The sequence below is a fragment of the Pongo abelii genome, chromosome 1 (genome assembly GCF_028885655.2).
Source record: "Pongo abelii isolate AG06213 chromosome 1, NHGRI_mPonAbe1-v2.0_pri, whole genome shotgun sequence".
NCBI classification, from domain to species: Eukaryota; Metazoa; Chordata; class Mammalia; order Primates; family Hominidae; genus Pongo; species Pongo abelii.
The window spans coordinates 173,462,502-173,476,770 of record NC_071985.2 but is presented as its reverse complement, the minus strand read 5'-3'; the positions used below and the strand labels follow the sequence as shown (position 1 = coordinate 173,476,770).

Here is a 14,269-nt window from a genome sequence, read left to right as displayed (position 1 = left end):
GGATCATTTCTTTCCTTTTCCCAGGAAATGTGCTTTGTTTTATTCTTGTCTCAGGCCTGCTAATCGCATGCCCCTAGGTCCCTGGTTTTAGAAATATCAAAGATACCAGTTTTTCCTGACATTTCCATACAGGAAAGATTAGGAGACAGCTATTCTCCCATTCCATACAGACTGTATTGCTTAGTCAAATTATATATCTCCTAAGTGGGGATAACAATATGCAGGTTTCACATTTGCCTTAAAATTAGAGATGCTATTAAAGTGCATAGCAGAGTGCCTAGCATATAGTTGATAACCGGAAGAACTCTCCTTGTACGCACCTTTCGTGAGCTGGACACTCTTCTACAAATTTTACCTTTGCTGCCTACAGCAGCAGCCTTGTATGGTAGGTATTACTAGATTTCATCAAGCCTAAGACCACTTTTTAATTTTTTTGCATGTTGACATTTCTGACAATCTATAGAATTTTTAACTAAATGAATATGATACTATTATTCCCATGGCAAAAAAAAAAAAAAAATGGCAATTGAGTTATAGAAAGGTTAAGGTACAAGAAATATGTGAAATGCCTAAATGCCAGCCTGGGTTTTTTGAATTCAAAACTCATGCTCTTAGCTACTACAGATTCATGCTGTTAGAGCAGACTGGGGTTGCCCATAATCCACAGGCATCAAATGATCCATGGTGGACTTCAGGCATCTGTAGACCTCCTGAAATTATTTATAGTACTATTTTGTATGTGACTGTTTTTTCTGGGGAGGTCAGTAGGTTTTGGCATATTCTCAAGGGGGTTCATGACCCCCCAAAAAGCTTAACAAAGAACATCTGGGAATAATCAGCCCTAGTTAGTATGTAGGATCTGGCCTTATATGGCACAACATGTTTGAATTTTTTTAAACACACTACATCTGTGGATTGTTTACGGAGGCCCAGGTTTTACCTAATCCATATTTTTACCAGATTCATGAATAGCTTCAACAAACCCTCAAGACCTGTGGGCTAGAACTGCTGTGCCTTTTGCTCCTGAACTGCCCCTGTCCCTCATGATTTATGCCAAACCAATTAGGATTTCATGTCCTATGGTTGCCAGATCACTCTCTGACCACTCCTGTCCGTAGGTTCCCCCATCCCCTGGGGTGACAGCTCCCCAGACAGCCTTGTCAAAGGAGGCTTCATTTGCCCTATACTCCCCACGCCCCCAAGACGTGAGGTCAGGGCAGCATCCTGCTGACTTCCAAAACCTATTCCCTTTTTTTTTTTTTTTTTTTGGAGACGGAGTCTCGCTCTATTGCCCAGGCTGGAGTGCAGTGGTGTGATCTCGGCTCACTGCAAGCTCCGCCTCCCGGGTTCACGCCATTCTCCTGCCTTAGCCTCCCAAGTAGCTGAGACTACAGGTGCCCGCCACCACGCCCGGCTATATTTTTGTGTTTTTAGTAGAGATGGGGTTTCACCATATTAGCCAGGATGGTCCCAATCTCCTGACCTCGTGATCTGCCCACCTTGGCCTCCCAAAGTGCTGGGATTACAGGCGTGAGCCACCGCGCCCAGCCCAAAACCCTATTCCTTACCTTGGCTAAACTCCTGATTCTTCTTGCCCAAACTCCTGATTCTTCTTGCCCAAACTCCTGATTCTTCTTGCCCTCAGCTAAAACACCTCCTCACCCTCACTACATTCCTAGGTTTCAACCTGAACAATACTGTCACACTTTCACTAAAAACCAAGATATTGGCTCATGCCTTCTTCTTGGTGGCTGTGCCATCTGTGGAGACACATTGGCCTCCCAGATCCTTGACTTTCTTATCTCTTCTGACTTCTCTTCCCTCCTTTTTAACAATTCACTCCCAGGTCTACACCTAGGACTTTGACATCTCCCCAAATTGCTCAGTCTCTAAACATTTCAAAGACTTGCTACCCACCAAAAAATCCTCTTCCTCTATTTTTTCTGGAGCCCCTTTCACAAACATCACCATGTGGCTGCCCCCTTATGGCCCCATCACTGTTCATCTTTTTGTTTTTAGTCCTTATCCCAAATAAATTTTGATTTTCGAACTCTAGTTTTTGAACTTTCAAGTAAATTAAGATTTTTCAGATGTTCAACTATCCTATCTAAAACTGAAGAATTCTACATTAAGATTCACTTCCATAACTCTAAGGCAATAACGGTTTTTACTGAGTTTAATGAACTTAGCAAGACAGGCATGAGGATAATGCATATTAGGAAGATATTAACACACAAGGACTGAGACACAAGGCTGAATTGAAAATATGGTGAAGCCCTGAAACAACCAGGGAATAGATTTGGCTCAGAAGTCTCCTTTTAGAGAACCACTACCTGGTTTCAGGCAATAGCAAAGGTAATTTTAGCCCTTAGCCACCCTGAAGCCTTGGGTCTCACCTTCTTTATGCAGTTAGAGCCCTCTTTCCATGATTCTGCTGCTGGATTTTTTGGTGTTTTTTCTAAGGAAAAAGCCTTTAGTTCCCATTTAGTAAAGGAAGACTGACCAAGATACCATTGACTCTATTTCAGAGTAGTATTGCAATCACTCCTAATACAGGGCCTGGGCTATAGTAGACACTCATTAAATATCTGTTTGAATGAACTATGTTACCATTAACTGTGTTGACATTGTTAACTGTTTTTGTCAGTGTTGTGTAACTACTGATAGAAGCAAATGGTGTAATTAAGAGGGTTTTGGAATCAGTCAGGCCCAAGTTGAAATTCCCACTCTGTGATTTAATTAACTGTGTGATCGTAGACAACATAATCTCTGTGAGTCTCAGCTTTCTGAGATAGTGTATGTAAAGCTTAGTACAGTGTCTAGCACTGAGTAAACATTTAAGAAGTGTTCCCTAGTGTTTACTTGTGTGACTATACTGATGCTATCTTCTGCTTTTCCTTTCAAGTTGGGGACTCGCTTCATTATAGAAGCCATGGAGGCAGCAGGGCACTCAATCAGTACTCTTTTCCTATGTGGAGGCCTCAGCAAGAATCCCCTTTTTGTGCAAATGCATGCAGACATTACTGGTAAGTCTGGGAAAGAGGAGAGAAGGTCATTTTTGGCTTGGCAGCAAATGGGCATGGCCAAGTTCTGGGTGAGGTGAGAATAGGAGGATATATGCGGTATGCCAGATTATTAAAATAACCCTGAAGTCTTTATATTCACGACAGAAAAAGTGATTTCTATGAATTCTTTATATCCATGATGGAGAAAGTGATTTCTGTGTATATCCAACCATTGAATAATGGTGAGAAATAACACGAGAGAAGTTGGCCAGGACTAGATCTTAATTCAAGCGTTTACACAACAGTTTTGAGTACCTCTTCTGATCCACACATTGTGGAGGATATTGAAGATACGAAGATGAATAAGGCATGATTCTTGCTCCCCACCACCCAGGAACTCAGAGTCTATTGAGGAAGGGAAACAGCAAACAGGCATATTAAAGATAGTATGGCAAAAGCTCGGAGTGAGAAAAGTACAGGGCATCATGGAAACATAGTGGGGCACCTTGTCTGGTTTGGGATCTAATGGCAGCTCAGGGCATGTGGTCTGGAAGAAGTGATAAGAAAGCTGTCTTGAAGAAAGAATGCAGAGGTTGGATGCTATAGGATCTGTGGGTCTGATTGCAGACTGGGAATTTGAGCCCTAAGACCCTGAGATCCTGTGATTCCTTCTCAGCTCATCAGAATCAGGGATCATAACAGAGATGCAGGGAATCACAAATAATGGGATGAGCTCTTTGTGATATCAGCATACAGTGGGGGAGAAGGATCCTTAGCAGAACCCCTAGGACCCAAGGAAGGGTCCCCATTGGCAGGAGGCTTTCTGTTGTTGCAGAGAGTGGCCTGGACCTCTGTCTCTCTGGACCTGATACCCCCACCCCTTTTACTCCTTGCCCCTCTAGTGTCTCCTGGGAACTGGAGACCCATTCTCTCCCAGGACCCATCCCTGGGTGGCCAGGTACCACCAGGGCAGGGCAAGGGGCGGGAAAGTGGGGGAGGATTGTACCCATCCCATAGGCCCAACTCCAACCTGATAAGAGCCCACTTGACCCTACCTCCATTTATTATTATCCTGTCCCTCATCCCCTACTTTCTTACCTCTGACTTCTGGGCAGGTCAAAGTCCCTGCCCCATTATATCCTCCATCCCCCTCCAAGCCACACAGATTCCTGCAGATGAGAGCCTTGTCTAACATGATGGACATAACTGATCTCTGCACATCATGAGATGAAACTAAGTAAGTCACTTATTCCCAACTTAGAGATAAGCAGACTGAGGCACAAGTCTGAGGACAGTAAGAAAAGCATACAGTCAGCCGGGCACAGTGGCTCACGCCTGTGATCCCCACACTTTGGGAGGCCGAGGTGGGCGGATCACCTGAGGTCAGGAGTTCGAGACCAGCCTGACCAATATGGAGAAACCCCGTCTCTACTAAAAATACAAAAAAAAATTAGCCAGGCGTGGTGGCGCATGCCTGTAATCCCAGCTACTCAGGAGGCTGAGGCAGCAGAATTGCTTGAACCGGGGAGGCAGAGGTTGCAGTGAGCTGAGATTGCGCCATTGCACTCCAGCCTGGGCAACAAGAGCAAAACTCCATCTCAAAAAAAAAGCATACAGTCTAAGGGCAGAACTATTGGGATGTGAAGTATAGAAAGTATTACCATTAACCAAGCACCTACTATGTGTCAGTGTGAATCACGCTGTAGACACTTAATCCTCCCATACCACCAAAGGGTAGAAATCGGTGCCCCCATCTTACAGACAAGCAAGTTGATGGATGGGTAGGTGAATTAAATTAGCTACCTAAAGTCAAACAGCCTGTATGGGGCAGGACCAATATTGTAACTGTGGTGTGTCTGGGCCCACTGTCCCTTTGTACTGTACTGCTGACCCAGGTTTCTCGACTTTTCTGCCAAGTTTGTAACCAGTTGATGATGACCCCTCTTTCCTGAGGTGTCCAAAACCCTGTAGAAGTGGGCCGTTCAAAGCAGAAGGAGGAAAGACATAAAAAGAGCCCAGATTGCCTTATAATTGTCCTCAGGAGAAAAACCATAACATTTTATCTAAAAATCAGCTGGCTAGTTCAGATAACATTCAAGCTTAAAATTTGATCTGTGACATTCCAATTTCTAGCCTTTTTTTTTTTTTTTTTTTTTTTCGTATTTTTTGGTAGAGACAGGGTTTCACCATGTTGGCCAGGCTGGTGTTGAACTCCTAACCACAAGTGATCCACCCACCGTGGCCTCCCAAAGTGCTGGGATTACAGGCATGAGCCACCGCATCCAGCCCCGATTTCCAGCCTTCTGATAGCCAAAAAACCTCCTATCTGGATGCAAGAGGAAAGATGAAAGTCAACTTTGGACAACACAATACTCTAGAAAATGGGAAACAGGGCCTCCCAGAGCAGAACAGTTAGCTGCGAGTGACCCCGGCACTGACTCCACACTGCAGCCCTGCACTTTGTGAAAATGGGTCATCTTCCAGGCCCTACATCCCTGGGCTGACTCAGAAGCACGGGGGGAGTGCAGCGGCTTCACAGAAAGTTCTGCTTTGGAAACTGTTCTCCTCTAGGCTGTTGAATGAAAAGGCTGTTAATCGTTATTTGGATTCCGATTGAAACTGGACCTTTTGTCTCTAACTATGGACCAGTTACAGTTCCAGACAAAGGGACCTTTTCTTTAGCCTGGAATTCCTCTGCCTTTGGAAGCCTGTGACTGACAAGTGATGGCAAAGTGCATCTGCCTTTGAATGCTTTGGGTTCTGCTAAACTCATTAATGCATCAGATAAAATAGTTCACATTCCAGCCAAAGCCGCCCTCTTCCTCTCCTTCACCCAGCACTCAGAGAAAAGAACACATTTGCATTTGTCCCTGTAAAAGGCACGTACACAAGCAGCCAGTATAGAGGTAGTGTCATTGGTGCCTTTAAACGTTGTATTGCTCTAGTTTTCCTACAAAGACAGAGTTAGGGAGGACTGTCGACCTGGAACATGATTCTCAGAAATGCATGTGAAAAACACATTGGAATTTGGGAGATTTTTTTGGAGATAGTGTGGAACAGTGGAAAAAGCAGATCAGCTCTGTGACTTTGGGCAGTTACTTTACCTCTCTGAGCCTCAGTTCCCTCTTCTGAAACAAACAAAAAAACATTATCATCTCCCTCATGTAGATCACTGCTGAGGAATAAATGCTTGTGAGTTTGTGAGCATCATACTCTGTGCCTAGCCCAAGTAGGTGATCAGTAAGTGTCAGTTCTCTTATTCCATCTAGGAAGCCCCATGCCAAAAAGAAAGAGGGGCATTTGAGGAAAAAAAAAAAGCAGCTTATTATTTTGAAAGTGAATCTTTGCCATATTGAGAACAGCCTGCTCTGTACAAGCAGGGAGAGCGGGGCCTTGCCAGCTTGAGAAATGCTGTCTACATGAGGAGGAAGAACCTCCTTGTACCCTGGTCATTTGGTTAACTGTGGTTTCAAGAAGTACTTGGTATGTACTAAGTAATTGTAAGTTTCCCCCACTGACTTGGGACTAAATGTTCCTTCTTCTAAGTTTTATTTTTTAGTACTGGTAGTTTCAGTAGGGGTTTCCCTCTTCTGGTCTTACTCATTATTTTAATTATTTGTTCTTTCATTTATTCACTCAAAAGCATTCTCTGTGCACACCAGCGTGCCAAGCCCTGAGGTTGGCACAGGGATGCTAAGAAGAACAGTAATGTCCAGCCAAGAGGTTCTTTATAAAACACAGAAAAAGTGCCCTTGGTCTTATGACCAATATCCAGAGTGAGTAGAGTGGGGACCCAGAGGACAAAATGTGTCAGTGTCAGTCAGGTCCAGGCAGGGAACAGATACACACTCCAGTTAGGTTAACCGGAGGGAAGTTGAATAGTCAGTGTACGGAGCTGTGGGCAGGGTGCTGGAAGCCCAGACAACCAAGAAGTACCTTGGGATACTAACAGTGTTTCCACCCCTGGGCTCGCAAGGGTGAGGGTAGGGAGCAGGCAATCTGAGCCTGGTGGGATGTGTGAAGAGGGCAGCCCAGCAGAAGCTTAGCCAAGGATGAAACCAGAGGGCAGGGACCCACAGCTGTGATCCCCACTGGCCAGTCTCCCAGGCTCAGAGTAGGTGGAGGGAGGAAGGGAAGAGGTGGGACTGGTCTTAGAGACAAATGGAAGCAGTGGATTGATTTCACCCTGGGTAACAGGTGTGAGGAGAGACTTCAGAAGTAAGGTAAACTTTAAGAATAACAACTAATGCTAATTTAGTGCTTTCTCTAAGCCAAGCACCATTTTAAGAGCCTTATTATAACAGCAATTTTAATTCTCACAGCAACTCTATGAGATAGGTGGAATTTTAACCCCATTTTTCAGATGAGAAAGCTGAGGCACGGAAAGGTTAGGTAACTTGCCTAGGATCACACAGCTAAGTCAGTGGGGAAGCCAGGATTCAAACCCTGGCAGTCTGGGTTCAGAGCACTTTGGGCAGCAACTTGAAAGCTGATAGGGGATTCACCAGGTTCACTCACATCTCTGGTTCGCAAGGGGAGGGGCCCGTGAGTAGTTCCTCCCTGCTCACAACTCAGGGAGCTTTTGGCAGGGTAGGAAGGCCCGGGAAGTAAATGGTGTTTGGAGGCACTGGCTTCAAAAACGTCCCAGGTCCATAGGGAAGGCTTGATGGTCATAGTCGCACACCCATCTGTACCATTCCTAGGATTCTTCACTGGCTTGCAGTGCTCTCTCCTGCTGGGGTCAGCACAGCCCTGCAGTGTGGCCTGGCATCTGTCCTTCCCCTCTGGATGGTTGATGGGAAGCTTTATTGTCCCTTTCCCACTTATCCAGTTTTTAGTCCAGGTCTAGTACATGCAGACAGGCTTCACTTGCCATCCACCTGAATTCTAACAGTAGCAGCCATCATTTCTCCAGGGCTTACTGTAGGCTAGGAAATATGCTAAGCACCAAGTGTGTGCCCTCTCATTAAGCCTCACAACACACCTGTGTGGTACATCTTATCATCATCCCCATTTTGCATTTGGGATGATCCCCATTTGCATTTGGGAACCAAGGCTAAAAGAGTGTAAGTGACTTGCTGGACACAGAGCTAGTGGAACCAGGAAATAAACTCAGGTCTGAGCTTCTCCCAGCATTCCCACCCCACCTGACACCATGTTGGCAATGTCTTAAGCCCTGGCCCAGTTGAGGGCTGGTATTCCTAAATTCTCTGGGGTGTCTGTGGGAATTTAGTCCCCTGCCCTTTTTGTCTGGGTAGCTGGAGGAAAGAATTGAGTGGAGAGGTAATGGGATGTAGAGAGGGTGCCTTCTCAGACAAGATAGGAAAAGAAATCTAAGCTTTGGGAAAATAACTCTTGTGGCTTGATAGAAGACAGTTTTTACACCACAAGTTTACCTCTGTAAAGTTTGCTGCCGTCTCCCGATTAGCAGACTAATCTATACGTTATAGACCTAAGAATCCTAAATTATTTCTATTAATCTTAAACCTACCATGAACCCTCAACCTCTGGGCGTTGGCATACGGAGGGCTCCTCCCTGCCTGGTGGACTCCTGCTCACCCTTCAGATGCCTGTTTAAGCCTCATCTCCACCATAATCTGTGATGACCGCTACCCCAGGAATGTAAGTGACTCATCATTCAGTCACTTACCATGTGCTGGATACTGGTCTAAATGCCAGGGATTCCACAGTAGTCAAAACAGAGTCCCTACCCTCAAGTAGCTTAAGTTTTTGCAGAGGAGACAGACATTAAACAAGATAAGTAAGTAAAATACAATGTTGGAAGATGGGATGAAGCAGTTAAGGGGGTAAGGAGTGTTGAGGGAAGTTGTAATTTTAAATCTGATGGCCAGGGAAAGCTCAGTAGGAAGGTGATGTTTGCAGAAACACTTGAAGGACGGGCCAGCAATTAGCATGTGGGCATCTAGGAGGAAGTGTTTCAGACAGGGAACAGCATGGGTAAGGGCCCCAAAGCACACTCAGGAAGCAGCAAGGAGGCCAGGACTACGAGGCTGGAAGGAGAAGAGGAGGATATCAGAGGGGGAGCCCCTTGTCAGCCACTGTAAGGGCTGTGGCATGCACCCTGAGAGAGGGGAGAAGCCCCTGGAGGGATGAATCACACCCTCTCTTGCTATCTCCTTTCCCTTAGCACATCTCAGTTAGAGAACCAACCCCCTCCGTAGCCTTCATCTCTCTCCTCCATCTCCCTCTGAAACCTGAATAGCAGGGCACAGTCCGATTCATCTCAGTATTCCCTCGGCCAGCAGAGCGCTTAATAAACATCTGTGGATCTGAGCTTGAATCAAATGGCAGGTAGCAGCTCACAGAAGCCTGAAAATCCTGAGCACTGATGTCTCGTGAGTTGATATATATGGTGTTGGTTCCTTTGGGCCCTTGGCTACTGCACCAGCAGGCACAGGCAGTGAAATCTTTTAGAACCAAATAATCCCAAGGAACAAGGAAGGGAGGACTGCGGGGAGTCGGGAGGGGGGCCTGCTGCTGCCCTGATGTCAGGTGTTTTTGCCACTGCAGCTGCTTGTTGGCTCCTCACACTCCCCTGGCTCTGCTCCCTAACCAAGGTGTGGCCTTGTCCTGCGCAGGCATGCCTGTGGTCCTGTCGCAAGAGGTGGAGTCCGTTCTTGTGGGTGCTGCTATTCTGGGTGCCTGTGCCTCAGGGGATTTCGCTTCTGTACAGGTATGTGAAGACCAGGGGGTGGGCTGTGGCTCCTCCCCTGTCTGAGGCCATCCTTCCTCTTGACAGCAGCTCACATTTTACAAAACACACATAGGATATAATTAAGAAATGATAGGTTCCAGCCAGGGAAAGCACAAACACTTCTAGCCTCGGACATATTTATTGCAGTTTTCATTTGACTTGGCCTCAGTTCGTGTTGGTCGTTCTGTTTTTCAGTTGTTGTTTTTCTTTCTTCTTTAAAATACCTTTTAAATTATTCCTTTTAAATTTCCCCTTGACCACTTCTCTTTGAGCACATGAAACAGGTAAGGCTCAAAACTTCAGTTTTTCATGTGTATTTCAGATTTTTATTTGCTTATGTCAACCTCACCATTTTCCAAATACCTTGAAGGCGTCTATCAACAAGAGACACAAATGAAAATGTCAGTATTAAATAAAAAAGGAATTAAAAGGAAAAATAAGGAACAAAGATATAGGAAGAAGGAAACAATTTGGTGGCTGTGATTAAACACATAATTTGGCTCTGAGCTTCCTGGCAGGCAAGACAAAAAAGAACACATGATAAATTGCATAATTCTTATTTTCAAAAAGAGGAAACATACTAGTTTCTGGTGAGAGGCAAAACTTTTCCTCCCAACAAATTGCGAAAGACTTTGCACACATGAGGTTTTGAGTGCTAAAATAATACAAGGTAAAGAATGAATGTGGTATGGAAGCTAAGAGCATACAGGCTCTGGCATTAGACCACCTGGGCTCAAATCCTAGCTTGACTACCTACAAGCTCTTGTGGCCTAAACAGTCTTCTCTGTACTTCTACTTCTTTATCTGTAATAGTAATTGACAGTGCGTCGTGAGTTCTTTCTGTGTGTCAAGCATGCTCATTTAGTCCCTGCAACAGCTCTATTATCCCCATTTTATAGTTGAGGAACCTGAGGCATAAAGAAGTTAAATAACTCGGCCTAAATGAAACAGCTAGTAAATGCCAGAATCAAGTCTGGCTCCCACTTCTCAACTGAACGTTCAAGAGATATTTGTTCAGCTAAGCAGCAGTGTGTCCAAATGACTTGCCCATGGTCTCAAGTTTAGGACTACAAGCCAGGTAGCTAGTAGCTCAGTAATTAGAGCTTCGTTTTTTGTGAACCTCTTATGTGCCAGACACTGTGCTAGGTGCTTTTTGTATAACCTTCCTAATACCTATAACAATGGTTCATGAGCCGCAGAGATTGGGCAATAGAGATCCAAAACTTAAGGGTACTCTGTCAGGAACAGACAGATGTAAAAATGTGATGCTGTTTGTACTGCATTTTGGAAAATGTGGTACACTACACACGATCCAAACCTCTGAAACTAATGACTGTGAAATCTCCCTCACAAGGAATTAAATCCACTCATGAATTCTTGTGGGTTCTGAGTGAGTCTTTAAACAAAGATGGTATAGTTCAATTCTCGACTTTTTCTGGATAGTCTCGTCCTTTCTCAAAAATAGCATGTGGAGATATTTGTTGTTGAAATATCAATGAATTGTCCATTATTATTTTAGTGTATCAGCTGATGGAGATGTTCTCACAATTAAATATCTTGCCCTTCCTGCGACAAATTATAATAGTTAAAACAGGAGGGATGCTTACTAAGTTTCTGCAGAGGTTACCCTGTGTTGTGAACTGAATATTTGTATTCCTGCAAAATTTGCCCTGACCCTCAATGTGATAGTATATGGAGGTAGGTCTTTGGGAGCTAATTAGGATTAGATGAAATCATGAGGGCAGGAGCCTAGTCTGATGGGTTATGATGGTCTGATGGGCCCTTATACAAAGGCACCAGAGAGCTTGCTTGTTCTCTCTGCCATGTGAGCACACAGCAAGAAGTCCATTTCTACAGGCCAAAAGAGGGCTCCCATGAGACCCTGACATTGCTGGCACCCTGATCTCAGACTTTGAGCCTCCAGAACTGTGAGAACATAGATTTCTGTTGTTTAAGTACCCAGTCTATGGCATTTTGTTATAGTAGCCTGAGATAAGACACCTCATTTAATCTTGACAGTCATCCTGCTTGCAAGATGCATGTTTTAATCCTTCTGTGATAGGAAGCCAAGCTTCAGAGATGTTTTAAGTAATTTGTCCAAAGCTACACAGAAAGGGCAGCAGAATTGAAATGAAGGTCTCTCTGGGTCTGTATCTTATCCCGTCATTCTTTTTCTAATTTGTTCGATTTGTTTTTTCTTTAAAAATATTTCCTGGCTTCTTAAGTGTTCAGTGGTGTATTTTCTGAAAAGAAATGCCATAGGTCACAAATCAGGAGATAGTCTGTAGCTCAAACAGAGAACAGCCTGTCAAGATGAGGCTCCTATACTAGATACTTCATACCACGACTTACGGCTTCATTGATATCTTATTCAAAACTGGGATCTCCAGCTCCAAAGGAATTCCACTCACATCTTCCCCTAATGGGAAACTGAGCTTAATTCCACACTGACATCTTGGCTACGTGAGATTTGCTGTTAGTCTTCTGGAACAGAATCTAAGATATAGTAGATCAGATTTGGAGCTGATGACTTGAGTAGCAGCTGCAAGGCTCACAGCATTGTAAAGACAAGCTCATGTCTCCTATTCAACCCAAGGATGTGTGTGCCTGTCCTGATCGTTTTCAGGAGACATAATCTAGTAAAGGGAGCCTCCAGCTGAGAGAGTCCTGAGGTCTTATCTGTCATCACTTACCTGACAGAATCCCCATAGTCTGGAGCTCTGTGCTTGCTTTACTGTCCTCAGACAATGTTACTTGTTCTCTCTGGGTGCTTGTTTTATTTGTCTGTTTTATGTATTTTTTTTTAATGTTTAAATAAGAATTGCCACCCATATGGGACTATCGAGATAAAGAGCCTTTGAAAGTTCCAGTGACTTCTCAGGTATAATCAATGTCATTAGAATGATAAAATGTTTGGAACTGCTTTGGAAATGAAAATGCATATAGACTTGGCATCATTTGCTCCCCTCCAAAGAAGAAGGGCCAACCTTTGTTCCCCAGGTCTGAGGACCAGCTCCAGATTCTGGCAAGGTGAGGCAAAATTGAACTGCTTTCTTTCTGTGATTCATATTTTCAACCTGAACTTCAACACAGTCTTTTCTTTGAACTTCAGAGACCCTGGCTTGGTTTGCAGGGTACTGCCTTTCCTTCCTTAAGAAAGTTGAACAATTCCTGCCAGCACCTCAACTATTCTAGCAAGTCAGATATTTTATCTTCTCATGGACCACACATCTGGTGGTTAGATGGAGGATTTCACTTCTTATCTAGATAGGCCAATTTTGGTAGACTCAGCCAGAGTCAACTCCTTCAGATGCTGGGAAGGCTGGGAAGAATCCAGAGGACCCAGACAGTAGAGGTAGGAAAAAGTTTTATGAGCTTGAGGAGACAGGGTTTTCATAGGCCCCTGAATGGATGATTTTCAGCCAGGGATAGAGTCCTATAGCTTTCTTGGGTGATACCAATGGATCCACAGCTGTAGATTTTACTTGTAGCTGTTGTAGACTCTGTGTATCTCAATTCTGGGAGAATTTTATCAGGGGAAGGGAGACTGGATGGAATTTTCTGGTGGGCCCTTAATGAAAGATTGGCCAACAACAAGATCTATTGATATTGGAAATTTTGAAACATGCTGACAATTCCTAGCTTCCTTCTTCTGTTCTTTTATCCATTCAGATTCTCCTTCTCTTAGTTTGTCTCTGTCTCTCTTCCCCTGTCCTTTCCTGCTCTCTCTCTCCCTTTAGACATCTAAAGTCTTCTTACTATTTCTTTGTCAAATTCAGATCTCACAAAGGATACTGACATAGCCATTCGTTCATTCTAAAGAATACAATGACTAATACGTCTTAAAGAGTTGTCCCTCTTTAGAAAGGGTGTTTTCCTTTTAGTAGTTTTCAAAACTATGTCTTTACTAAAGAGTACAATCTCCTTGAGGACAAGTATTCTTGAAGGCAAATCATGATCAGCTTTATATCTGCGGTTTAATGAAAAATATGGAATCAAGCCACAGATATGCTGCTCTCACAGTAAAAGCTTAGCTATTGAATAGGTGGGAGGGGACACAAAGAAGGCAGTTCACTTCCCCTCCCTTTACTCTTAGGAATGTGGAATCCCTGTAGTCTTGACCTCTGTGACCTTTCTACTTGATCCCTCCCCCATCATCAGTAGAGTACAAAATGATCCTCTATAATTCTGAATATCTTGGAAAACAAATAATTATAATTAGAAGCTGAGAGTGTTCCATAACACTTCTCTAGGCTTCCAGGTCCTGGAAAATCAACAAACTGGAAAAAAACTAAGTTTATGAAATATCACTATGCTTACACTTTCTAAGCACAGACAGTTAAAAGATTCTAAGAAATACAAGGATAAATAAATAAAACAAGAAGCAGTTTCAAGTCGTTGTGAGAGAAAACTCAATCAAACGGCAAAGAGACAGCAACATGAAATGGCTCTCCACTTTCTGTTTCCTTCGGGCCCCCTGCAGATGTCATTAGCTTTCTGTAATTTCTTATCTTCAGGGGCAGTTTTTATTCAAGTCTATTTAGACAAA

At 43.9% G+C, this 14,269-nt stretch overlaps 1 protein-coding gene across 23 annotated transcripts in view; it reads left to right on the top strand.

The window, feature by feature from the left end:
• FGGY (FGGY carbohydrate kinase domain containing) overlaps positions 1-14,269 on the top strand; it is a 492,018-nt gene that overhangs the window by 367,768 nt on the left and 109,981 nt on the right. For 18 of the 23 annotated variants that reach the window (XR_008514537.2, XR_008514556.2, XM_024235117.3 and 15 more), the window contains 2 exons: positions 2,906-3,026; positions 9,605-9,699. The exons of 1 other annotated variant lie outside the window; for it this stretch is intronic. Coding sequence is in view for 17 of the 22 variants with exons in the window: in XM_024235117.3 (XP_024090885.2) it covers positions 2,906-3,026; positions 9,605-9,699 (216 nt within the window). In the remaining 5 variants the exon portion in view is untranslated. Of the gene's footprint in view, positions 1-2,905; positions 3,027-9,536; positions 9,700-14,269 lie in introns of all 23 variants that reach the window. 4 more of the 23 variants (XR_008514552.2, XR_008514551.2, XM_054533868.2 and 1 more) reach the window with 2 other exon arrangements.